Raw genomic sequence first — 25,341 nt, 5'->3', positions numbered from 1 at the left:
CTAATGAAAGTAGATAGTAATGGGTCATATTGCAGCAGGGATCCAGATAGTGGAGCATCATTTTAACAGTGATTCTGCTTTGAAGGGAAGAACCCTAATTGATTATTTTTAATACATATTTCATTAGATTATTAAAAATATGACTTACTTGAACACATCACTCTCTATATAGTTGTCTATAAATAAGTGTAATAAAGACTTAAAGGACTTCTTTGAGGGATGTCAGAGGCCTCAGAGGAGTAGATGTTGGCTCGGATCATTATTTTTTAGAGGCCACCTTAAAAGTTAAACTCAAAAAGATCACAAAGATGGACCCAAAAAAGGGTGTTACAGCCATAGAGAAGTTCAAGGAGAAAGAAACAGGTCAGATTACACTTCACAACCATACCAGTGTTTACCAGCACCACGCTGTAGAAAGGCAGGAAGACATATGGTCAAACTGGAGGAAGATGGTAGTCAAGACAACAGAGGAAGAAGTGGGCTGCCAAAGATGGCAGAAGAAAGATGAATGAATTACATCTGGAAAATGGGCAGTTACTGACTAACAGAAAGTTATGAAAGCAAAAAAGGAAGAGTGCAAGACACATGCTCAACAGATAATCATCAAATGATCCATTCCCCGTCACTCATTCCCAGCTTCTGGCAAAGAGAGGCTAGGGACACCATTCCTGCTCATCCTGGCTAATAGCCATTGATGGACCTATCCTTCATTAATTTATCTAGTTCTTTTTTGAACCCTGTTATGGTGTTGGCCTTCACAGCATCCTCTGGCAAGGAGTTCCACAGGTTGACTGTGCATTGTGTGAAGAAATACTTCCTTTTATTTGTTTTAAACCTGCTGCCTATTAAATTCATTTGGTGACCCCTAGTTCTTGTGTTATGAGACGTAGTAAACAACACTTCCTTATCTACTTTCTCTACACCAGTGATGATTTTATAGACCTCAATCATATCTCCCCTTAGTAGTCTCTTTTCCAAGCTGAAAAGTCCCAGTTTTATTAATATCTGCTCGTACAGAAGCCATTCCATACCCCTAATAATTTTTGTTGCCCTTTTCTGAACCTTTTCCAATTCCAATATATCTTTTGTGAGCTGTGGTGACCCCATCTGCACATAGTATTCAAGATGTGGGCGTACCATGGATTTATGTAGAGGCAACATGATATTTTCTGTCCTATTATCTATCCCTTTCTTAATTATTCCCAGCATTCTGTTCGCTTTTTTGACTGCTGCTGCACATTGAGTGAATGTTTTCAGAGAACTATCCATGACTCCAAGATCTCTTTCTTGAGTGGTAACAACTAATTTGGACCTCATCATTTTAAATGTATAGTTGGGATTATGCTTTCCAATGTGCATTACTTTGCGTTTATCAACATTAAATTTCATTTGCCATTTTGTTGCCCAGTCACCCAGTTTTGAGAGATCCTTCTGTAGCTGTTTGCAGTCTGCCTGGGTCTTAACTATCTTTAGTTATTTTGTATCATCCGCAAATTTTGCCACCTCACTGTTTATCCGCTTTTCCAGATCATTTATGAATATGTTAAATTAGGACTGGTCCCAGAACAGACCCCTGAGGGACACCACTATTCACCTCTCTCCATTCTGAAAACTGACTATTTATACCTACCCTTTGTTTACTATCTTTTAGCTAGTTACTAATCCATGTGAGCACCTTCTCTCTTATCCCGTGGCAGCTTACTTTGCATAAGAGCCTTTGGTGAGGAGCCTTGTCAAAGGCTTTCTGAAAATCTACGTACACTATATCCACTGGATCGCCTTGGTCCACGTGCTTGTTGACCCTCTCACAGAATTCTAGTAGATTGGTGCGGCATGATTTCCCTTTACTAAAACCACGTTGACTCTTCCTCAACAAATTATGTTCATCTATATGTTTGACAATATTGTTCTTTATTATAGTTTCAACCAGTTTGCCTGGTACTGAAGTCAGGCTTACAGGCCTGTAATTGCTGGGATCACCTCTGAAGCCCTTTCTAAAAATTGGCATCACATTAGCTGTCCTCCCCAGTCATCTGGTACAGAAGCTGATTTCAATGATAGGTTACAGACTACAGTTAGTAGTTCTGCAATTTCATGTTTGAGTTCCTTCAGAACTCTTGGGTGAATACAATCTGGTCCTGGTCATTTATTGCTGTTTAATTTATCAATTTGTTCCCAAACCTCCTCTAATGATACCTCAATCTGGGACAGTTCCTCAGATCTGTCACCTAAAAAGAATGGCTCAGGTTTGGGATTCCCATCAGGAACTCTCATGGACAGAAAATACATGAAGAACAAGTCAGATGATGGAAAGAATATTCCATGCCAAATTAAACTGTCCAGAATCAATGATCATGCACATGTTCAAGAGAAATGCCAATGCTAAGTTAGAAATAGAAGAGGGGCCAATAACACCCAATGAAATTAAATCAAAGGCCTCAAACAGGAGAAAGTTCCTTGGATTGATAGAATTCAAGCAGAGGTACTAAAGGCAGGAGATGAAATTCTTACTGAGCAGTTACCAAGACACTGTAATGAAATATGGATGAAAGAACAAGTGCTACAAGACTAGAAAGATGGTATTACTATGGTGTTGCCAAAAAAGGGTGATCTTACTCAGTGCATGAATTGGAGAGGTATTGTACTATTATCAAACCTTGGCAAAGTATTGACTACTAGGATACTGAATAGAATGAAGAAAGCAGTGGATGAACCATTGTATGAAAAACACACTGAGTTCCATCAAGGTAGATCATGTTTTGAACAGACATTCACTCTTTGACAGATCACTGAAAAAGCTACTGCTTAGCAAAGCCCCATTTTCATCAACGCTGTTGACTTTAAGAAAGCGTTCTATAGTGTCTACAGAGACACTCACTGTGGAATATTACTAGAAGCTATGAGATATCAGACAAGCTGCTCAACATAATACTTTATATAATAGAAGTGGAAGTAGTACAGCATATGATTGGATACAGGCTTGGGTGCGTGGTTTGATATTATGACTGGAGTTAGACAAGGATGTTTATCACCAATCCTCCTTGTATTAGCAAAAATTGGACTGAAAGTAAAGGCAGAGAAAACAAAGATTAGGAAGGTAGGAAATGGAACAACAAATGCAAAGGAGTGTGTGGATGGAAAAGAAATGGAAGAGGATGGAAAAGTTCTGCTATCTGGGGAGCGTGATGACATTTGAAGATGGCTGCAATAAAGCGATTCATACAAGATTAGGAAAAGCAAACAGCACTTTTGGAAGGGTGAACACCATCTGCTCAAAGAGAGGTCTCCCCACTAAACTGAAGGTCAGACTATACCCTGCGATTGTACTGAGCTTGCTACTGTACAGAGCAGAGATTTGGCTGATGGTGGTGACTGACAGAATGAGACTGGAAGCTGCCCATTACAGATGGCTGAGGAAGATATTATGCTTTTCGTGGAAAGACAAAATAACAAATGTGAGAATAGGGGTGCTGACAGAACAGGACATGCTAAAAATTTTAGCAGAGAAAGAGAGCTCAGATGGTTGGGACATGTACTTTGCATGGAAGATGGGAGACTTGCTAAGCAGCATTAAATTGCATACCTAAGGGAAGGAAGAGAAAGCGAGGAAAGCCAAGGAAGAGCTGGCAGAAGAGAGTGAGAGGATATTGAATGAGCTGGCATTATCTAGGAAGAAGTACTACAACTAGTGAGTAACTGTGATCGCTGGAGGAACTAGACTGCCTGATATGTCAGCGACACGAGGAACTCAAGTTTAAGGTAAGGACTCATACAAGACTCTCTTTTTTTAGTGCAATGATCCTTTTCAGGATATAGGCAGTGGAGCTGAAGCAAACTTTATTCAGTCGGAAAGTCTGTGTTGCCTCTGGCTCAGAATTGTTTATATTTAAAAAACACTTTACTTCAATGTATTGTTCAAAAATATTTTTGACAATGTTCAAAAGTTCCTATTACAAATTAGTAAATGGTACTGAAAGCTTTACAGCCCTGAAAAGGGTCATAGATGTGTGCACAGTGCATTTTCATAAATATGAGATTTAAACCATTTTAAACATCTCATGTCTGCTCATAAGGGTTCCAAGCCTTTAAAGGAAAAATCAGGTACATTGGATGACAATCTAAAATCTAAGGTGAGGATGACTGAGTGCACTATGATTGCAGGCTGTGAATTAATTCAGCCAGTGTCTGCACAACCAAGGGGATGACTGTTGTCCACCTTGAAGGTGTGTTCTAAATTCCAACAGTTGCTTTGATGATCTGGCCTGATGTTCTGAAAATGCAGCACTAAAAGGAGAAAAGAAAACTCAAAAACCCGACCCATTCCTTCAGAAGTTCCTATTCTGCTACCATCCCACTTATTTGCACCTTCTGCAGGCAAAAGTTGCCTTGAGTGGTTGTTATTACAATGCAAAGCAACCCCAAGAGCTTGTCTACACTGGCACTTTACAGCACTGCAGGGGTGTGAAAAAACACCCCTCTGAGTGCTGCCAGTTTCAGTGCTGTAAAGTGGCAGTGTAGACCGTGCACAGCTCCCAGTGCTGGGAGCTATTCCCCTCGTGGAGGTGGGGTTTTTTTAATCGCGCTGGGAGAGCTCTCTAATATTTACATATAATATTTATTATTCTAATAAAATGGGAAGCACTCTGGATCTTCAGCTAGGATTTAAAAAACTGATTTCATCCCTTAGCTTTTCAGAGTGGTGTGAAAACCTTCTGCTGAGGACTAATATTTTTTGGCAAAGTCTCTGCCTGTTTCTTGAACCTGATGATGTAACTGTAGATAATTATTGCAGCTGGAGTCAGAGCAGCAGCAGCAGCAGATGAACTAGAAAAAATAAGTCACATGATAGACAGAACACTGGGAAACAAGCTTGTCGGAAATCTCGTTGTTTGTTTTTAATTATTTTAATCCAAACACCAGATATTTCTTTTGTAGCATATATCCTAAGAGTAAACGTGGAAAGAGTTTTTTTAGTTCTTGAAGCTATTACAATAAAAAATATGGTAAAACAGTGTTTAAACTAGCAGGTTGAGGAGGGTGAATGAATTTGCAAGAAAAATCACTTATTTATGCCCAAGATTTACTACTAATTTAAAACAATCTGACACAGTAAAATGTCTGCATCCTTAAAATGTTAATGAAATGGTAAACATCTGCTAAATTTATAGTGATAATGAACATTGTCAGCTACATCTTTGTTGTGCCAGTATTCCTGCTTGGTTCATATTTGCATACAAATTTGATTGGGTGACAGTGGGACTGTGTTTTACCTTTAGGGGGAATTTTGGTGCAAGTCTGTGTTCCATTCTGCTTGATCTGATGACTCTTAAGTGAAGAGGTTCTAGCTTTGTCACTTTTGGTCATCTCTTCCTGCTAATGTTGCCAGGGATTTTTAGAGGGAGGTTGGGTGGAGGGAGGACAGTCAATGGGCCTCTGTGACTTGATTGGCAGGGGTAGTAGAGGAGAAGGATTTTTAAAGTCAACTGTGGGGTGGGGGGAGTGAAAATAGTTGAACACAGGTTTATGGGGAACTGCCTTCACTAATCAAACTGTTGGGTGCATGTTTTATGTAAATTCTGTAGAATCTATGAATCCATCCTGGTATCCTGAAGATATTCCAGATTTAATTATTCTGACATCCCATATCACGGACTGCACAAATTGCAGTGAGGCTTCTGGTATATGTTGTGATAAATTTGATATATCAGTAGTCAGCCAGGATGTACCAAGAAGAGTGCACAGAGATATGGAAAAAATAGTGAAAACTTATTTCTATGATGAATACTTGCCACAGCCTGGCTAGAAGGAATGGGAGGTCAGTCATTACAAAAACTCAGCCTTAATTTTAATTTTCGTTGTAATTGAAGCAATATTTATAAGTCTGGCTAAATCAAAATACGTAAATATTGTTTTATTGAAGAATTACATTGACAATGGCTGGAACATTACCTAATTAGAAGCACAGTGTGTAATTAAGTACACTGTTGCAGTGTGAATACAATACTGAGTTCTGTGTACCTAATACATCAGAATCAGCTAGTAGAAATACAATACAGTCAAAGGATAATTCCTTTGGTAAATCTCTTGATGCACTATTATCCTGTTGATCTGTTTTTTCATTGCAGATCTAAGGAAGAGGCTGTATGTGCATTAGACTGTCATTAGTTTTTTAGTGTTTATGAATTCACACAAATAAGCTCTAACCTACAGTTAATTAAACACAACTCTCAATGAGTTTCACAAGTCTATGCAAAATATAAAATCTTATAGATTTCAAACAGTATTTTAAATTTTGCAAGTGATGGGGTTGGGAAAGGAGAAAATGTAGGATAATTTTATCAGGATCAATCTTCCTCTCAAGAAGGAATGTAACCAGCCTGGTGGGGCACTGCTGCAATATTGTGTCCATCCCTTCTGTGACCCCAGGATTTACCAATGCATGAATTGGGGAGGATTGTGGTCTGTAATTAATCTAATAGACTATAACATTACATTCTTATGCAGTGGCTGAAACTAATATATTTACCCTCTCCTATTCAGTAGTATCTACAAAGGACCTGTCTTGGATGGTAGACTATCTAATCAACCCAGGTAACCACAGCATCACAACATTCAATCTGATTCTCAGATATAGTAGAATGGATTTTAAATGGTGTCTATGAACCTATGGTTGTGAGATCAAAAGAAGAGGGAACAAATGCATTGCCTTTTCTGAATGAAGTTTCACTCAGTGACCCACACACAGATTCCAAATGCACTGGGACAGATCTACTTAGCAAGGCCCTACAGACTGCCTGGCATCTCTCAGATGGGTGTGGGTGAGTGGTGAGGTTTGATGAGGAAGAGAGAGTTGCACTTGTTGCTCCACAGTCTACTTCCTACCTCATTCTAAAAGGCCCAGGGACCCTGCATGGGGAGCAGCGTACACTACTCACTCTCCTTGGGACCAGAGAAACATCTAACACAGGACTGCTCTCCTCCCCATCACTGATTAGCCATTGGGGAAAGGAGGAAGAAGGTAACTGGAGGGCTAGTGGTAGGAGCAGTATTAATGGAGAGGCAAAGAATCTATTAGATGGGGACAAGGGAAGCTAGTAGGAGGAGAAGGCAGATGATCAACTGGCTGCGGTGATTGCAGAGCAATGGATGAATTGACTGGGGCTGTGTGGTAAAAGGATCCATTGAGTGGTTGTGGGGAAGAGGATGGATTGCTGATGTTAGAGGATCAGTTGCTTGATTAGAGATATATGTGGAGCTGAGGATGTGATCAATAGGATTGCAGGGAGGGGTGGGATACTTTTGATTAATTTACCTGATGAGCTGAGAGGCTGCAGGGGGTGTGCAGCATAGATGATAGTTGGGCAGCTTCAGGGGGGAAAAGAGTGGGTTTGGGCACAGACTGGATTGGCAGCCCTGAGGAGGAGGATTGGTGGGTAGGGAATCAATTGAGTGGAAGGCCTTGGAAGGGTTGAAGGGCAGTGCATTGTTTGTGTTAAATGTTTAATTTACAGTATCTAGAAGTCACTTGATACATTAATTGAAGAATATTTTGCAACCCCAAATAGCAGAATGTAAATCCAGTTGTTACAGATCTGCATTTGGAGCTCCAGAAATAACATTTTTAAAGTAAGGTATATAATGAAAAAATGTCTAATCTGGGGTGTTAATGCTCTCTGTTTCAGAAGAAAAGCAAGGGAAGGGAGCAGGGGGACAAAGAGACAGCTTTGGTGACATAAGCTCCCTAGCAAATCTACAGAATTCCCACTGGAAAATCCAGCCAGAGATTAGACCGAGAGTTGCCTTCTCCTGCCCTCAGAGGGTGAGGAGAGGGTGAGGGGAAGGGAAGTGTACAGCCAGGGAGGCAGCAACAATGTGGCTTTGCTGTGAACCATTTTGCGAAGAGGGAGAGCATGACCCTCTGCAGAAAACTGACAAGAAATTTCTTTGTGGATATTGGGACACCTGTACCATTAGATGTACAAACCACCTATACTTTCTGTTGGTGCATACCCCCTTGTTCCCCTCCCCCTGTGAGATGAGAGAGTCAGGAGCTATGCAGAAAGAAAGGATATAGGCCTGCTCTTGTATTAAATATTAATCTGTTCAGTTTTAGACAGTCAGTCATTAATTAGGAAAGATTCTACTTGTTTGAGGCCACATTTTGTCTGTGTGTATTTATAAAATGGGTTCCTATGAACTAAAAATTTGGAAAGCCTTAGTTTGGAAAGAAAGATGTAGGGTTAAATTAAGAAAATATTGTTGGAGAGTGATGTTGAGGGAAGGTAGAAAATTGGGTTTATTTTTGTGCCGTATGGTTATTTAGTATAAACATGTGTTATGGACTTACTACTTATTTCTTGATTTCTTGCATTTTTAATCAGTAGGCCTTTTCTTAGTTTTTTTAAAAAGTCTTTGAATCATACTTTTCCAGCATTAAGCAGATTACAGATGCCATTATAAGGGAGAAAAATGAATGCACAACTCACATTAAAAAATACCTCTGTATCCCAGCTTGCATAAATGTCCACTCTCACTAATCTCATAGGCAACCCTGAATTGCAAAAGTATCTGTTTGTAATAGGTGCTCAGCCCTGCCTTTCTGGCTCATCAGAATTTTTGAGCCTTAGAAGTGTTTTTATTCTGCCTGTCCAATGTGATTTATGCACCATATGTCTCCTCTTCAGAATCTGAGCAGCTCTGGGCATGGGGAAGTGTTCTGCCTCATCCAGAATGTGAAGAAGTAGGCATCTTTTAATTGTATTAACTCCTACTGAACCACTTTATCAAAGGTGTATGATGTTTATTTCTTACAGGTTGTTAGCCAGAGGTGATTTTTCTCTACCTTTACAGAGTGTATGTGCCTAAAGAAAGGGCATTTTTGTCTATGAGGGAGTGATGAATTCCTGTTTTTGGTTTGTTGTTGGCAGGCAGTGCATGCCATACTACTACACTTCCTGCCCTTGTGCGCACACCGACTCTGATGATGCAGCCTTCACTGGATATCAAGCCCTTTGTGTCCTTTCCTGTGGACAGTAGTTCTGCTGTTGGACTCTTCCCAAATTTTAACACAGTAAGTAAATTTGTGTTCACGTTATTAGCCCCCTCCTCCTGCTTTCTCTGCAGATGCTAATAATCAGTACATGAAGCCTGTCTTACAACTCTATGTATTGGTTACATCAAACGTTAGATAACCCTTTTCAACTCTTACAATAGCTAATTTCTCACATAGGGAACAGGACAGAATGAAATCCAGTGTTCACTTGTTATATACCTTCCCTTTTAGACCATCCTGTTGCATGGTTCCTGTTGAGGATCCAACAAATACAGACTGTTTTCTTCTGGAGATGTGGTTGGCATGTAAAAAGAACAACACAATGTACAGTTAGCAAGCAATAGTGTCTTGTGTGAGTGTGTGTGTGTGTGCGTGCACGTGCATGCATATACTATGAAATAGAAAGACCAATATACATAGGAAATAGAAAGATCAAAGATGATTTTGAAAACAAAAATCTTTTTCATATTAAAGATAATAGGCAAGGCCTTCAGCTGATATAAATCAGCCTAAAACCATTGTAACCAATGGAGTTACTCAGACTTTCACTAACTGAATGTCTAGCCTATCATTGAATGAAGAGATGTGAAACTGAAATTGATATCTAATCAGCCAGGGTGAAAAACAATTTCTTATTAACTCATATTTACTTTTGATTCATTTTCTGTTTACTGTGTTTTTCTTCTGAAAAATTACACCTCTATTTTTGCAATGCATTTGCTGTAAAATGACTGCAACATGCAGTTAAATCATTGACAAAGCTGCTGCCCTATATTTTTTTCAGAGTAAAAAATTTGTTTTTAAAGTCTAATCTTTATTTTTAATTGCTCTTACTTCCTTAATTGCCCCATTAATAGATTCTAAATATTATTAAAATCCCTATTGTTAATATCCTTTACAGTTCATTAAATTATCCCCATATGCTTATTGCATACAACTTAAAACTAATATTTTGCATGTTTGCTGAGCTTGTTTTTTTCCATGTTCAGGGAATCAGTCTGTAAATAACAAGTTAATAGCGACAGAAAGGAGAATGGTTCAGGTCATTGTGTGAATAAATTCTGTCCAGTCAGTAAATATATTTTGTTCATTCATAAGGATTACATGAATTGTACAGCATCATAGGAAAAAAATTGCATTATCAGCACCACCAGACAGTGCTTATTTGAACCACTGCCAAATGTTTCCTTTTGCAAACTTATCTTCTGTATGACGTGAAAACAGCAAGAGGATTTTTCCTCATGACTTGTAAATATATTCTGCAGAGAGGTCTTGTGTTATGGTACATAGTGCTGGAGGGTGATTATGGAGTAGTATACCAGCAACTTCTTTCAAAGGCCATTATAAGCCATTTTGAATATTAATGTATTCATTGCAAAATACACACATAAAATGTATATAGTGTATATACAATGTATATAAAATGTATATAGTGTATGTGTATATATACATATACACACAATACATAAGATATATATGGGGGAGTATGTATATGTGCATATGCAAAAAAGCATTCCAGATGTGCTTACGGTATGAGGGAGCCAAAACCAAAAATGGTACTGCAAATGAGGGCATACCATTCTCCAATATACGATCATTGTGATTATGTTCTGTTCTAAGGTACTTAAGCGTCGTCTTTGTTTAATGCTGCTGTACATTAGCCAGGCTCTTTAAATAAACTTTTTCTCTGAGGATCCTGCAAATGTCAAGCCTATCAGTATGCATTATTTATTGCTATTATTATTGACCATTTAAATTGCAGTAGTATCTGGAGGCCAGTCATGTAGACTGGACATGTAGACTGTTTTTGCCTACGCATATTTCTTTATACTTACCCAAGCTAACTTCCATCTGCCTCGTCCCCCATCCAGTTTTTAAACCCACCTGGAGCCACTCACAGTTTTCTGTGGTATTTAGTAACCAAAAGAGCAAAACTTCAACTACTTACTGTCTACTTTCTCCCTTGAAATCACTGATAACTATATTAAATAGCACTGGAAAAGGCACAGACACACCACGTTTTAACCTGCATTCTCTGAGAAGCAGTAGTTTACTTTTACTCCCTTTTTAATTCACAAGAATTTCCCCCTCCTCCCCTAGTGTTTATTTCCTTAATCGCTTTTTATGATGGGCATCGTCATCTGCTAATGGGCACAATGATCCCTGACTGTCTTGAGTTCATTCTTATTAACTAAACATATGCACTGCAAATATATATTTTACATCATGATAACATGAGTGGTGGCTTTAGGACCAAACCCTGTTATTTTTCTCTTTCATTGTAAGCCTGAGCAAATGGTCTGTAGCGCGGGGTGAGAGAGAGGGTGTATGTGAAATCTGACCACACGCAAACATTGCAAAATTTAGGTTGACAAAAGTGAACCTAAATGAAGACATAATGTATGTAAGATCTAGGTCACCTATGTCTGGGCCTGAAGGAAGCCATACAATTAAAAGGGCTTTGCATCATCTTCCCAAGTGCCAGTAGCACATCATGGATTAACAGTATGTATTAGATATTGTAGGACCCTGTGAGTTTCCAGACCTAGAAACCTACAGATTTCACCCATGAGAGTAATTACAAAAAATTTAGGCCCCGATCTCACATTAACCACTGTGAAGTCCAATTAACTTTGATGGGATAGATCCAAAGGCTGGATCAGGGCCTTCATTTATGTTTTCATACCTTTTTGAGAGTTGGAAAAGAACTCCTGAAAATGAAACATCTTGGGATATACTTGTCTCTGTTTGTATTGAACTGCCAGTTCACTAAATGTTTCCTGTTACTTGACATAGGTGGAGATAATTTCTGGCTTGTTAATTGTAATGACGCAACAAGAAAAGAGCTTCTGCTTTACATTTGATGATGCAGCAAGTATCAGGGCAAGAAAATAGAATAATGATAAATGGTAGTAAATGGAAAATGTCTTAAAAGGAACATCCCCGAGAGAGCACGTTATTTCCTGAAGAGCATGGTATTTCCAGAAGAATTCTCTCCTTTATTTATGGAAGTATATATAAAACCAGATTAGATCCATTTGTAAATAGTTAATCTTGACAGTTTTTAATACTGAAAACATCTGTGATACTACAGATGTAACATAAGTATTCTCACTTCATTTGCTAAAATATGCTGTTTTCTGATTAGTTGTTTCTCTGCCTGCATGGGTTATTTTTAAGTGTAATATACATTCTTTGCACTGATTTGGTTTTGTTTTTGTTTTTTTAAAAGATGCCTTACCCCAGGTGTGTTTATTTTCCTGAGTGAATTGTTTGTGTGGCTCAATAAAAAGCTTTAGAATATGTGATGGCTCTGGATTTTAATTACTTGTATATTCTATCTATGAGGGGGTAAATTCAGCCCACCATTGGCCTTATATTTAAAATGTAATTGAAAATGAATTGCTGCCTTCCTGTGTGGGTGCAGTAGATGGGGGACAAAAGTGGACGGATCCCCCTCCCATGATATTTATGTAAGGAGGAGCCTTAGTTTGGTTGCCGCTGTTCAGGGTGCTAAGGGGGAAGCCAGCCAATGCAGACAGCACTAACAGGGCCAGCAAATACGTGTCAGGGCAAAGTGGCATGGAAAGTGTCAGAGTAGGCGTGGCCCTGCCAGGAACTGGCCCTTGGTTGCAAAGTACCCCTTTAACAGAAGTGTAGCAACTGTCACCTCAAGCGCACTTCCCCAATCAGCCTTCCAATATTGTTTGCCCTTCTGATGAATAGAAATAATGCCTTCAAAGACTTCTGCTCAGCGACTGATCTTCCCCGTCCTGCACAGCTCTAACTCATCCATAGCAGAACACTATATGTACAACTTGGGCTGGATCCTCAGCTGGTGTAAATTGACACATGGATCTGAGGATCTAGCCCTTTGTATGTAAGATATGGCATTTTATGAGTTGTATACCCCATTTACAGGTAACATACTGTACAAAAATGTGCTTATTAATCTGAGTTCATTTTTAGCCTTCAAAAAATTGTATGTTTAGAAATTATTAAAACCTTCCAAAAATGGTTAAGTAATTGATTCTAGACAGGTATGTTTTTAGACATCTATTGTTAAAACAATAGGATAGATCACCCATCACCTACAAGCATGTCAGCTGAAGTTATCTCTGGAGGAAATGTATTATTACATTAAAAAAAAAGTAAAATAAAAGCATTAAGGTTGCAAAGACAAGCACTCAAAACTTAGGAAATGTCATAATTAAGGATGCCTGTGTAACTTTAATTTGGACCCTTAGGCATATGCATTACGATGGAGTCTTTAATTATATAATCACTGCCTCATTTACCACACAACTTCTAGCTCCTGCAACAAATAAGGCAAGGATCCTACAGACCACAGCTTCTTTCAGCACACAGCTATGATTAATTGCCTGATAACCATCCATTCTGCCTACTGAATGAGGTGGTGGTCTTGCAGAAAAAACAGTTTGTGATAAGGTAGTAAAAAGTGTAGCATAATGCATATGCACAAGGTTATAACTAGCTGGGAAATAGAATTTCTGTTATACAATAAAATTTCATTCTTAGAAATTGCACTTTTACCACAGAAAATTTTGGTTTTGCAGAAAGTGAATTTCAACCAGCTCTACTGACAAGCAACTGAAAATAGGGTCTTTTATTAGAAAGTGTTGAGTAACCGATCTTGTTGCTAGCTGTACCATCTACAATGAGAGGTGTACATTTTCCAAAAGACTAGAAGGTTTCTACTATCTCCTCAGAAGAGTGGATTTGGAAGAGAGCAGCACTCTATGATGTACATTTTTTCAAAATAATACAAGCGAACAGTCATTCTTTTACTGTGCAAAAGCAATATCAAGCAGTTTCTGAGTATCATAATAGAAAATAATCAGCAATTGGTATGCTTTCCTTCTGAGTTTGCTTTGGCCTCGGGGATAATCAAGCATTATTATCTCAGCGGCAGTTTTCATATTAGTGAAATATTCCACATCTAACTAGATCCTGATTGATTTCTAAATGCCAACTCACACCTTCACGTTTTGGAAAACTCAGAGGTTACCGTGGTCTAGTTATTGCTGCAATGCCTATTCCTCTTCAAGCAGGGCACATAAGCTGATTTTGTACTCATGTATGGGTCCCTTCTCACAAACTTGACAGGCATCCAGAGCTATCAGTCCAGGTGAGCCAGGATGCTGGGAGGGAAAAGCTGCCTGGTAACTTACTGTCAGAAGCCACTGCCTCTGCTCTAGTCCTGGGCAGGCAGCTCAGGGTCACTCACTCCAGACACGATGTCATGGAGTCACAAGGTTGATGCTCTGGAACCAGGTCTGGCTCCAGCTTTTTTGCCACCCGAAGCGGCGAAAAAAAAAAACCAAAAGAAAAAAAACCTATTGAGCTGCCGCCAAAGTGGAAGGGAGGGAACGAAGGACTTGCCGCTGAAGACCCAGACGTGCCGCCCCAATAACTGACAGAGTGCCGCTGCTTTCTATTGGCCGACCCAGGCACCTGCTTCCGTCGCTTATGCCTGGAGCCGGCCCTGTCTGAAACTGCTCTGTATGAAGCCAGTCAGGACTCTGGTATAGCGTGCCTCCTCTCTCTGAGCACACTGTCTCCAGGGCAAGAAGCTTACACAGCTTCGGCATTCCTGGATCTGATCTCGGAGCATTCAGCATCCCTTTTCACACCATGCGCTTCCTGCAACGAGTCCGCCTAGGCGGGGCTCCTGGGGAAGCCAAAGGGCCCTGCACCTCAACTCCGCGGTCAGCCATGACTCTCAGCCATGTGTAAAACAGAAGGTTTATTAGTGGACAGGAACACAGGGTAGAACAGAACTTGTTAGCACAGAAATCAGTGACTTGCAGCCAAGTCTTGGCCCACATGCCCTGGACTCCCCTCCTCCCTCTTCTTGACTCCCCCATAGCAGACTAAACTTGACCCTGCTGCCTCACCTCCGACACGCCAATTGCTCCTCTTCCAGTCTTTGTCTCACTTTCCCGGGCAAAGTGTCACCTGGTTGCATCCCCCTCCTGGTACTCAAGTTCCGAAGAGCACCATCCATAGCTTACATGCAGCCAGCTGGAGCAGCCTCAGCGACCTCCGAGGGTCACAGCAAAAGTCACACACCCTTATCCCCACCACCTAGGCACTGGTGCAAGACACAGGGAAACTGAGGCACACACAGTATTCATGCAAAACAGTAAGACTCACATACAACGTAAGAAGAGGATAACCCCACTTTGTCAGACATGACTATATCCAGGGTAACCAGTGGGAGGAGAGTTCATTGCTCTTCCTGTTTCTCCTTTTCAGTTTTTGTTCCTTATATTTTTGTTTTCTGCTCCTCCGTTGCCCTCTCTTCTCCTTCCCCACGGATCAGCTTTTTCTCCTGTAGGGAGTCCTGTGATGAGCAGGTTCAAGATGGGGGCCTAGCAGGACAGCCCCCAGTGAGCTGCCTCTCCCCTTCAGAGCTGCCTCAGGAGAAGCCTGTCCTTTCCCCAACAGGGGCTGAATTGCAGCTACTTAAGAAATACTGGGGGGGGGGTGTGTGAATGGGGGTGTCTGTTACAGTTCCAGAACATGCAGGAGCTCAGCACCCACAGCAGCAGCAGCAGCAGCACCGTAGAGATCAGGAACAGCCCTGGAGCAAGAGCAGCCTCCTCCAGTTCTCATAAGAAAAGAGTAGGCCAGTACATCCTCCCTTCTTTATCTCTGCCCAATGTAACCTGCCCAGCTGCTTTGAACCTCCCTTATCTGAAGTGCTGGGCTGACTGACGGTGGCTCTGAGGAAGCTGGTGGGTATTCTCTTCCCCCCCACACACACACCCCAACGTACTACCCCAGAGAGCAGCTTGGGTCTGGGAAGAGCCGCCCCCAAAGCCCTATCTACCCTATCAAAGCAGCTGATTGAACAAGCTCCCCATGATGTGCCCACAAGGAAAACCAATAACAAAGAGTTTATAAGCTGCCTGAGAACCAATGGCGAGCTGCATCAGGGAGCTTCCCCAGGCATGCTGCTGCCATGCTTCCACACTTACCTGGGGAAGGGACTGTAATATACCAGTACAACCTCAAAAGAGGGAGTGATGCTGGGTAAAAATGAGCGTGTAGCTCCTGTGGCTCTCAGCAGCAAGTCCAAAATGTGTTACTGTGTGTTCCAGCATTGCCAGCTCTCAGGGTTTTATTGCAAGTCTTCCAATATTTGGTGTTTTTCTTAAAGCCCAGGTCTTGGAGTCATGAAAATCTCAGTTTTCTTGTACCCTCTCCCCCTCCTCCCCCCACACACAGACACACTATTGCACTAAGTACAGTCAATGCAGAGGGCACCAGTAGTCCCTGATTGCCACATAGTAATTTACCACAGAACAAATCAATAGGCAAGAAGACAGAATAGCAGCATTGTCAACCACAGGGTTAAAAAAAAATCAATAGTCAGCTCCCAAAAATCAAGAGACAACAAAATAGTAGATTTTTGGACTTTTTATATGGTTTTTGTGCCATTATGGTTCACTGTTCCCCAATTTTATCCAAAATTAAGAGGGGTATAAATGATGGGGAGGGGCTGAGGGGGTAAATGAAAGCTGAGAGTCTGTCTGACTCCAAGAGGTGGGACTTTATGAAAAACACCAGATATTGGAAGACTTGCAATAAAATCATGAGAGTTGGCAATGCTGGAACACAGTTAAAATAGTGAACGGAGATCAGGCTGTTATGTTTTATGTGAACCAGACACTTTGCCAATGGGTTTCACAGCTATCTGCTGACAGCAAAGAGAAGTAGAGACTCAGGATTCCTAGATTCAATTCCAGGTTCCGTAGGGAAATGCGCTCTAGTAGTAATGGACACTTCTGCCACTGTCCTGCAGTAAGCTTGTCTCTGTCCACCTGCCCCCTACCTCCCTATCCTCCCCCTCCCTATGTGCTTCTTCCTGACCTCAAGCTTCCACAACCTCTTTCCCTGTGTCCTCGCCTTTCTGTATGCTAAGTCAAGCTACTTCCTCCTTCTGGTCACTGCTTAGATGCCAGCAGGTTAGGCACAGGAAAGACAGTCTCCCTGTTTTCAGTTGAGCACAACAGTGGCTTAGAGTAACAATTGCAGGGAAAGTCCTGCTCAGCATGTAGGAGCTCGAGTATACTTACTACAAATACTCTTCAAAGAATTTAGCAGCAAAACTAGCAAGTCTCTACTGAGCATGTAAGAACTGAGATTTTTTTCAAGAGCCACTTTTGGGCAGTTTTTCATGGGCATGGCAAAAGGCATATCCCTGACATCAGGGTGATCTCCCTGCCAAATTTTAAGTCCATGCATCACAGCAAAATACTTACAACCAAATTGCTAACCTGGGCAAAATAATGTGTTTTCCCCTTATCTTGTTCTTGGAAATAGTTGAATCATTTTTGCTGAAGCTTTCTCTAAGAATTGAGCATGAGGTAGACACCTGACAAAGAAAATTTCAGGACAAACCATTAAAGTTTTGCAAAATTATCATCAACTGAAAACAGGGTCTCATAATAGGAACTGGGGGACAACGATAACTATAGGTGTTAAAACTTGCACCACTTGTAAATATACTTACACACGTGGGTTGGCAAACTCCTATTAGAACTCTCTTTAGAGAACTACTCTTTGTTAAGTCATAGACTCTAGAAATGTGGGGGGGAAACTCTATAAAGTCTTCTAATCCATTTTATTGCCAATGCAAGAAAGATCCGAGCTAACCTAATTTGAACTATATTTAGAGGGAAATCTCCCCATATGTGTGTAATTGTTTAAATGTTTCAATAGTTCTGGAACTTTCTTTGAGGGGAAATTAATGGGTAGGCCCCCTATAGCAATCTTTGTCCACTTATCAAGAGGGGACCATACAAGTAGGGAATCAGCTAAATGTTTTTCTCTTAGACAACCTTTTTATAGTCTAATGCATAGACTTGAGGTTTGAGATGCAAATTTTCAAAACCTGCTTCTAACTTTGTGCACAAATCGAGCAGTTAGCTGTCTACCTAATTTCATACAAAAATGCTATGTGTATGCAATAATTCTGTCACTTGCTCTAGTGCAAATAAAAAGCCACATTAAGTCCTCAGAAAATCTGAGTATTTTGTGAATTATTGCAAAATGTTTGAAACCAATTTGATGTTTTAGCAGTTCATTTCTTTTATAGGTCAGCACAGGGAAAATCCAAGAAGTCTTTATTTTGGTGGAAGTGCTTTCCTTTCATTGGAGGTACAAGCTTGTTTAGAGAAACAAGAAAGCTATTTAAAAAGAGAGGTTTGTTAGCTATAAATATTTTAGGTATTAGAACATTGAAGGATGTTTTGCAAATACCGTGCAAGAAAAACAACTCTTCTCACAGCTCATATTATCAAAATATAACCTAGACCAAGGTGGCCACATATGCAGCACCATTTGCTCATGTTAGTTTCCAGTGATGATAACTTTTGTACAATAGGCTCTTAGAAAAAATCTAAATTCTCAATGTGTGTCCATCTAATAGGAAAAGAAGTCTTAAAGAATTCTCTTTACATCCATGCTGGTTATACTAGTGGCTTTACCCACCCCTTACTCAGAGCTATAGTGTATTCTTCCATGCAAATAACCAGGAGTGAATTTTTATTCTGCCAGAACATTGCACCTGGTAATCCAGGCTCCTGACACTTTTTCAAACTGGATGAGTACAATGTATAATCTATGGGGGGTTGACAGTGAAGGTCACTGTGACGGTGTGGACTAGGTCTGGAGGTCCCTTGCTGGAGGCCTCCTGGCTCTGCCTGACCCTGTCCCAGAAAAGAGCAGAGGAGAAGTCCTCAAGGTGGGCCAGAGTGGCTGCAGGGGAAACAGGCAATCAGAGGAGTTTCTGGAGTGGCCAATCTGGGGCCAGAAGGGCCATATAAAAAGAAGCATCAGAGGCAAAGCAGTCAGTTGCTGCCTGGAGCTGGAAGAGGAAATACCAGGTGCCTGGATGGCTGGAAGAGCAGCAGGACCATGGACAGCTCAGTTCAGGCAGGACTGTGCCCAGAGAGGGTTGCTGAAGACCAGTGGAGCTAAGAAGGATCTCCTGGATAGCTGTGGGGCTGAGCAAAGACTAAGCCCAGAGCCTCGCCAGACCAAGTGAGGGTATCATGATGGGCCCTTCTGGTCTGGCTAAAGGCTGAAAAGGACACCCACAACTGAGGGTACCACGATGAGTCCCTGTTGGACTGTTACAGGCGATCAGTGTCTCTAGGGAGGAAGCCTTGGTGCGAATGTAAAGACTGTGTACCCTGGAAGGGGGTGGGTTGTTTGTTCCATCTGCAGATAGCATGTGACTCAGCTGGAGGGCTGAGTCACTGAAGACCTGCTGAAGAAACCATCAGCCAACAGGGCACTTGCAAATAAGTGCCAGCCTGCTCCAACCAAGAACTAAGAAATAGCAGGCTTACACCTGACCAGAAGGGGGGTGCTCCTGTGAGGCGGGTGCTCATAGAATCATAGAATATCAGGGTTGGAAGGGACCCCAGAAGGTCATCTAGTCCAACCCCCTGCTCAAAGCAGGACCAATTCCCAGTTAAATCATCCCAGCCAGGGCTTTGTCAAGCCTGACCTTAAAAACCTCTAAGGAAGGAGATTCTACCACCTCCCTAGGTAATGCATTCCAGTGTTTCACCACCCTCTTAGTGAAAAAGTTTTTCCTAATATCCAATCTAAACCTCCCCCACTGCAACTTGAGACCATTACTCCTCGTTCTGTCATCTGCTACCATTGAGAACAGTCTAGAGCCATCCTCTTTGGAACCCCCTTTCAGGTAGGTGAAAGCAGCTATCAAATCCCCCCTCATTCTTCTCTTCTGCAGGCTAAACAATCCCAGCTCCCTCAGCCTCTCCTCATAACTCATGTGTTCCAGTCCCCTAATCATTTTTGTTGCCCTTCGCTGGACTCTCTCCAATTTATCCACATCCTTCTTGAAGTGTGGGGCCCAAAACTGGACACAGTACTCCAGATGAGGCCTCACCAATGTCGAAGAGGTGCTGCCTCATTCCCAAGCAGAGAGATTGCAGACTCACATCAACCAGGAGGTGGCATTCGTGAGGCAGGTGCTGACCCTGTTACAGTCACACAAATTGCAGCTGGTAAGGAGAAGTTTCTACTTTTCTATTGAGACTTGTGTCCTTATCTTCTCAATTCAAGTCCTGTTTAAGTTTCAGGTTAGATCTGATTAGTCATGAAGAAATCCTTCATTGATTCCCTTCCACACTTTACTTTTACCAGAAGTTCTTCAAAAGATGTTGGTTAATGTGTTTTGCTGATCAAAAGACTATTGATTTTTAAGTCAAGAAAGCACATTGCTCCCTTAGTTGATTACAAGGAGTGGATAACAGCTATCAACTGGTGTACCAGTGCTAGACTCAGTCCTGGTCTGCCTTTCATCTCTTTATTTGGGATTTTGCAACGTGGCTATTATAAAAACGAGCTCTAGTGAGTGTATTGTTTCTAGGGCTGTCAATCACAGTTAACTCATGTGATTAACTCAAAAAAATTAATCATGATTAAAAAAGATTAATCGCACTTATAACAATAGAATACCAATTGAAATTTATTAAATATTTTTGCACGTTGTTCTACATTTTCAATATTGATTTCAATTACAACACAGAATACAAAGTGCACAGTGCTCACTTTATATTATTTTTTATTACAAATATATGCACTGAAAAATGATAAACAAAAGAAATAATATTTTTCAGTTCACCTCATTCAAGAAATGCAATTTATTTATCTTGAAAGTGTAACTTACAAATGCAGATTTGTTTTTGATTACATAACTGCACTCAAAAACAAAACTCTGTAAAACTTTCGTGCCTACAAGTCCACTCAGTCCTACTTCTTATTCTGCCAATTGCAAAGACAAACAAGTTTGTTTACATTTATGGGAGATAATGCTGCCTGCTTCTTATTTACAATGTCACCTGAAAGTGAGAACAGGCGTTCACATGGCACTTTTGTAGCCAGCGTGGCAAGGTATTTACATGCCAGATATACTAAACATTCATATGCCCCTTCATGCTTCGGCCACCATTCCAGAGGACATGCTTCCATGCTGATGATGCTCATTAAAAAATAATGTGTCAATTAAATTTGTGACTCTACTCCCTGGGGGGAAGAATTGTATGTCTCCTGCTCTTTTTTACCCACATTCTGCATATATTTAATGTTATAGAAGTCTCAGATGATGACCCAGCACATGTTCGTTTTAAGAACACTTTCACAGCAGATTTGACAAAATACAAAGAAGGTACCGATGTGAGATTTCTAAAATTAGCTTGTGATGCTCTGTACCTCGGGGAGACACCCTATACCCCATGTTCATCTTTATAGAATGGTTGTGTGGTATCCAATGCAAAGTTTGTCATGTTGGGTGTCTTTGAAAGGCCCATGATGCACTGAGCATGGTTGTTATAGTGATGTTATAGTAATTGTTACAGTAATGTTATAATAAGGTTGTAGGTTATAATTTTATGTATATAGTTATGAGGCTGAAAATGTAACCTCACGGCTTAAAGCAAGCCCATGCAAAAACTCTCCAAGAACAGAGAGGGAGTTCACACCTTGTCAGGGCATGGATGGGACAAACCCAGCCCAGCCTCACAGGAACAATGGACACTTGCTCAGGCAGCAACAAAAGAATCTGTTAGATCCTGGAGGGAGTCACCCCCTCCCTTGGACAGTTTGGAACTGCAATGAGGTAATGCTCACCTGACCCTGAAGGGGAAGGGGAGCAAAGCCAAGAGGAAAGAAAGGACATGATAAAAGGGAGAGACATTTTGCCATGCTCTCTCTCTTCCACCTACATCTACAGACACCCACCACCACCAAGCAATTGAACCACTGATCAAAGGGGAGATCCTGGCTGAAGAGCAACTAGCCAGCCTGCAGTGAGAAGCATCTAAGTTTGTAAAGACATTTGAAAGTGTAAAGATCACCTCAGAATGCGTTTTGCTTTTATTTCATTTGACCAAATCTGACTTGCTAAACTTTGACTTATAATCACTTAAGTCTACCTTTATAGTTAATAGATCTGTTTGTTTATTCTACCTGAAGCAGTGCATTTGGTTTGCAGTGTGTCAGAAACTCCCCTTGGGAGAACAAGCCTGATACATATCAATTTCTTTGTTAAATTGATGAATTTATATAAGCTTGCAGTGTCCAGTGGGCATTACTGGACACTGCAAAATGGAGGTTCCTAGGGTTGTTTCTGGGACCGAAGATTTTGGCTAGTGTCATTCACTTGCACGTAGGTGGGAGCAGCTTTCATGCCAGAGGCTGTGCGTGAACAGCCCAGGAGTGGGGGTTCTCACAGCAGAGCAGGGTGTAAGGCTGGCTCCCAGAGTTAGGGATTGGAGTGGCCTAGCAGATCACTGGTCCAGATAACACCAGAGGGGAACATCACATAGCTACAGTAGTCGATCCAAGTTTTAAGAATCTGAAGTACTGTCCAAAATCTGAGAGGATTGAGGTGTGGAGCATGCTTTTAGAAGTCTTAAAAGAGCAACACACTCTGATGCAGAAACTACAGAGCCCAAACCACCAAAAAAGAAAATCAGCCTTCTCTTGGTGGAATCTGACTCAGATGATGAAAATGAACATGCGTCAGTCTGCACTGCTTTGGATCATTTTCAAGCAGAACCCATCGTCAGCATGGAAGCATGTCCTCTGGAATATTGGTTGAAGCATGAAAGGACATAAGAACCTTTGGCACATCTGGCCCGTAAATATCTTGCAACGCCAGCAACAACAATACCATCTGAATGCCTGTTCTTGCTTTCAGGTGACATTGTAAACCAGAAGCGGGCAGCATTATCTCCTGCAAATTGTAACCAGCCTTGTTTGTCTGAGTGATTGACTGACCAAGAAGTAGGACTGAGTGGACTTGTAGGCTCTAAAGTTTTACATTGTTTTATTTTTGAATGCGGGTTTTTTTGTGCATAATTCTACATTTGTAAGTTCAACTTTCATGATAAAGAGATGGCACTACAGTACTTGTGAGAGGAGAATAGAAAAATACAATGTTTTTGTTTTTTACAGTGCAAGTATTTGTAATAAAAAAAATATAAAATGAGCACTGTACACTTTGTATTCTGTGTGGTAATTGAAATTAACATATTTGAAAATGTAGTAAACATCCAAAAATATTTAAAATAAATGGTATTCTATTATTTAACAGTGCGATTAATTATGATTAATTTTTTTAATCGCTTGACAGCCCTAATTGTTTCCTCTCTAGCTATTGTATTTTATATGTATATGGAAAATATCTGTGTTAGAGTTGGCCAGTAAATATTAGGCTTATCATGTCTTTTTTTTCTTCCCCACATACTTGCCCAGCCTAAGTTCCCTTTGTATGGCTCAGCATCACAAAGGGGACTTACAGCTGCCTTTGTGGGGATGCTGGGAATTTACATATTGTCCAGCAATGGCATAAAGTCTGTACCTCCCACACCTTCTATCATTCATACCCTGAGCGTTCTGTGAGTAAGAGGGGATTCCTCCAGCTAGCACAATTTAGAGCTACCCTCTTCTAGGGAAAGGGTTTGTTCAATCCCCAGCCAGCTCCAAGTTCAGGGGAGATGAAAAGGGGGCTTAGAGCCACATTGGAAAAAGGCAAATATAGTGCCCGTATTTTAAAAAGGAAAGAAAAAGAACCCAGGGAACTATAAACTGGTCAGCCTAACTTCAGTCCCTGGCAAAATCATGGAGCAGGTCCTCAAGGAATCCATTTTGAAGCACTTGGAGGAGAGGAAGGTGATCAGGAACAGTCAACATGGATTCACCAAGGGCAAGTCATGCCTGACCAACCTGATTGATTGCCTTCTATGACGTGATAACTGGCTCTGTGGATATGGGGAAAGTGGTTGATATGCTATATCTTGACTTAAGCAAAGCTTTTGATATGGTCTCCCACAGGATTCTTGCCAGCAAGTTTAAAAAGTATGGATTGGATGAATGGACTATAAGGTAGATAGAAAGCTGGCGAGATTGCCAGGCTCAATGGGTAGTGATCAACGGCTCCATGTTTAATTGGCAGCTGGTATCAAGCAGAGTGCCCCAGGGGTCGGTCCTGGGGCCGGTTTGGTTCAACATCTTCATTAATGATCTGGATGACGGGATGGATTGCACCCTCAGCAAGTTCGCAGATGACACTAAGCTGGGGGGAGGGGTAGATACACTGGAGGGTAGGGATATGGTCTAAAGTGACCTAGACAAATTGGAGGATTGGGCCAAAAGAAATGTGATGAGGTTCAACAAGGACAAAGTGCAGAGTCCTGCTCTTAGGAAGGAAGAATCCCATGCACCGCTACAGGCTGGGGACTGACTGGCTAAGCAGCAGTTCTGCAGAAAAGGACCTGGGGATTACAGTGGACGAGAAGCTGGATATGAGTCAGCAGTGTGCCCTTGTTGCCAAGAAGGCCAACGGCATTTTGGGCTGTATAAGTAGGAGCATTGCCAGCAGATTGAAGGAAGTGATCATTCCTCTCTATTCGGCACTGATGAGGCCACACCTGTGTTATACCAATAAAATAAAAATCAGCAGGATCTTATTAAAGGGGAAAAGGCAAAATACCACATTTATTGTGCATACAGAAAGAATCATGGTAAGCTGTTAGTTATAGCTATAACATTCCATTCAATCTCATATTTATTCATACATTCATTCATACACACACACACACACAGGTTCTGCAAGGTTGTTATCATAGTTACCAGCCTTAGAGTAGCTCATGCCAAGCCACTGGCCAGGTGGCCTGGACATGAGGAGGGAGCAGGGCCTTGTCAGATGCTCATCTGATGCTCCTGGAAGTTGGTTTGCAGAATCAGACCCCTAAGTTCTCACTTTCTAGAGTCCATTTTTATAGGAATTTCTTCCTATGCCAGTCTATGGGAATTACTTCATCATGCTGTTGCTGAATCAATCAGCAGATGTCACATTCCTGACAGCTCTGTGCTGCTAGAAGTTATCTTGTTCTTTGGTTCTCCCATTCTTGAGGCTGTTGGGTGGATTCCAGTCTGCCCTCTGGGGGTCCTCTGGTTATTTACCTCCCTGATCATTCAGTTATTATCCACACCAAGCATCCATCCACATAGATCCTCTATCTCTATTTTAATCACAATTGTTAATACAACAAAAGGGCGGGGAGTCTCTGGGTGCTGTTTCTGCTGTTACAGAGTATTGCTTTGAGTCTCTTTCTGTGTGAATTGCTTTGAGAACAGACTCTGTCTTAGAATGTACTAATGCAATTAGCAGCTTGCAAGTTTCACACATAGAGGGAGAGAAACAGTACCAAAAACCA

The 25,341-nt window shown here is 41.2% G+C and overlaps 1 protein-coding gene across 8 annotated transcripts in view; it reads left to right on the top strand.

The window, feature by feature from the left end:
• ZNF385B (zinc finger protein 385B) overlaps positions 1–25,341 on the top strand; it is a 305,022-nt gene that overhangs the window by 207,492 nt on the left and 72,189 nt on the right. For 6 of the 8 annotated variants that reach the window (XM_073306049.1, XM_073306053.1, XM_073306046.1 and 3 more), the window contains one exon: positions 8,928–9,070. The exons of 1 other annotated variant lie outside the window; for it this stretch is intronic. In XM_073306049.1, coding sequence (XP_073162150.1) covers positions 8,928–9,070 — 143 coding nt within the window. Of the gene's footprint in view, positions 1–6,555; positions 6,592–8,927; positions 9,071–25,341 lie in introns of those variants that run through there. One more of the 8 variants, XM_073306052.1, reaches the window with a different exon arrangement.

Source organism: Lepidochelys kempii, chromosome 11, assembly GCF_965140265.1.
Source record: "Lepidochelys kempii isolate rLepKem1 chromosome 11, rLepKem1.hap2, whole genome shotgun sequence".
Taxonomy (NCBI): Eukaryota; Metazoa; Chordata; order Testudines; family Cheloniidae; genus Lepidochelys; species Lepidochelys kempii.
Note: the sequence above shows the minus strand (reverse complement) of the source record. Positions and strands in the feature narration are given on the sequence as shown.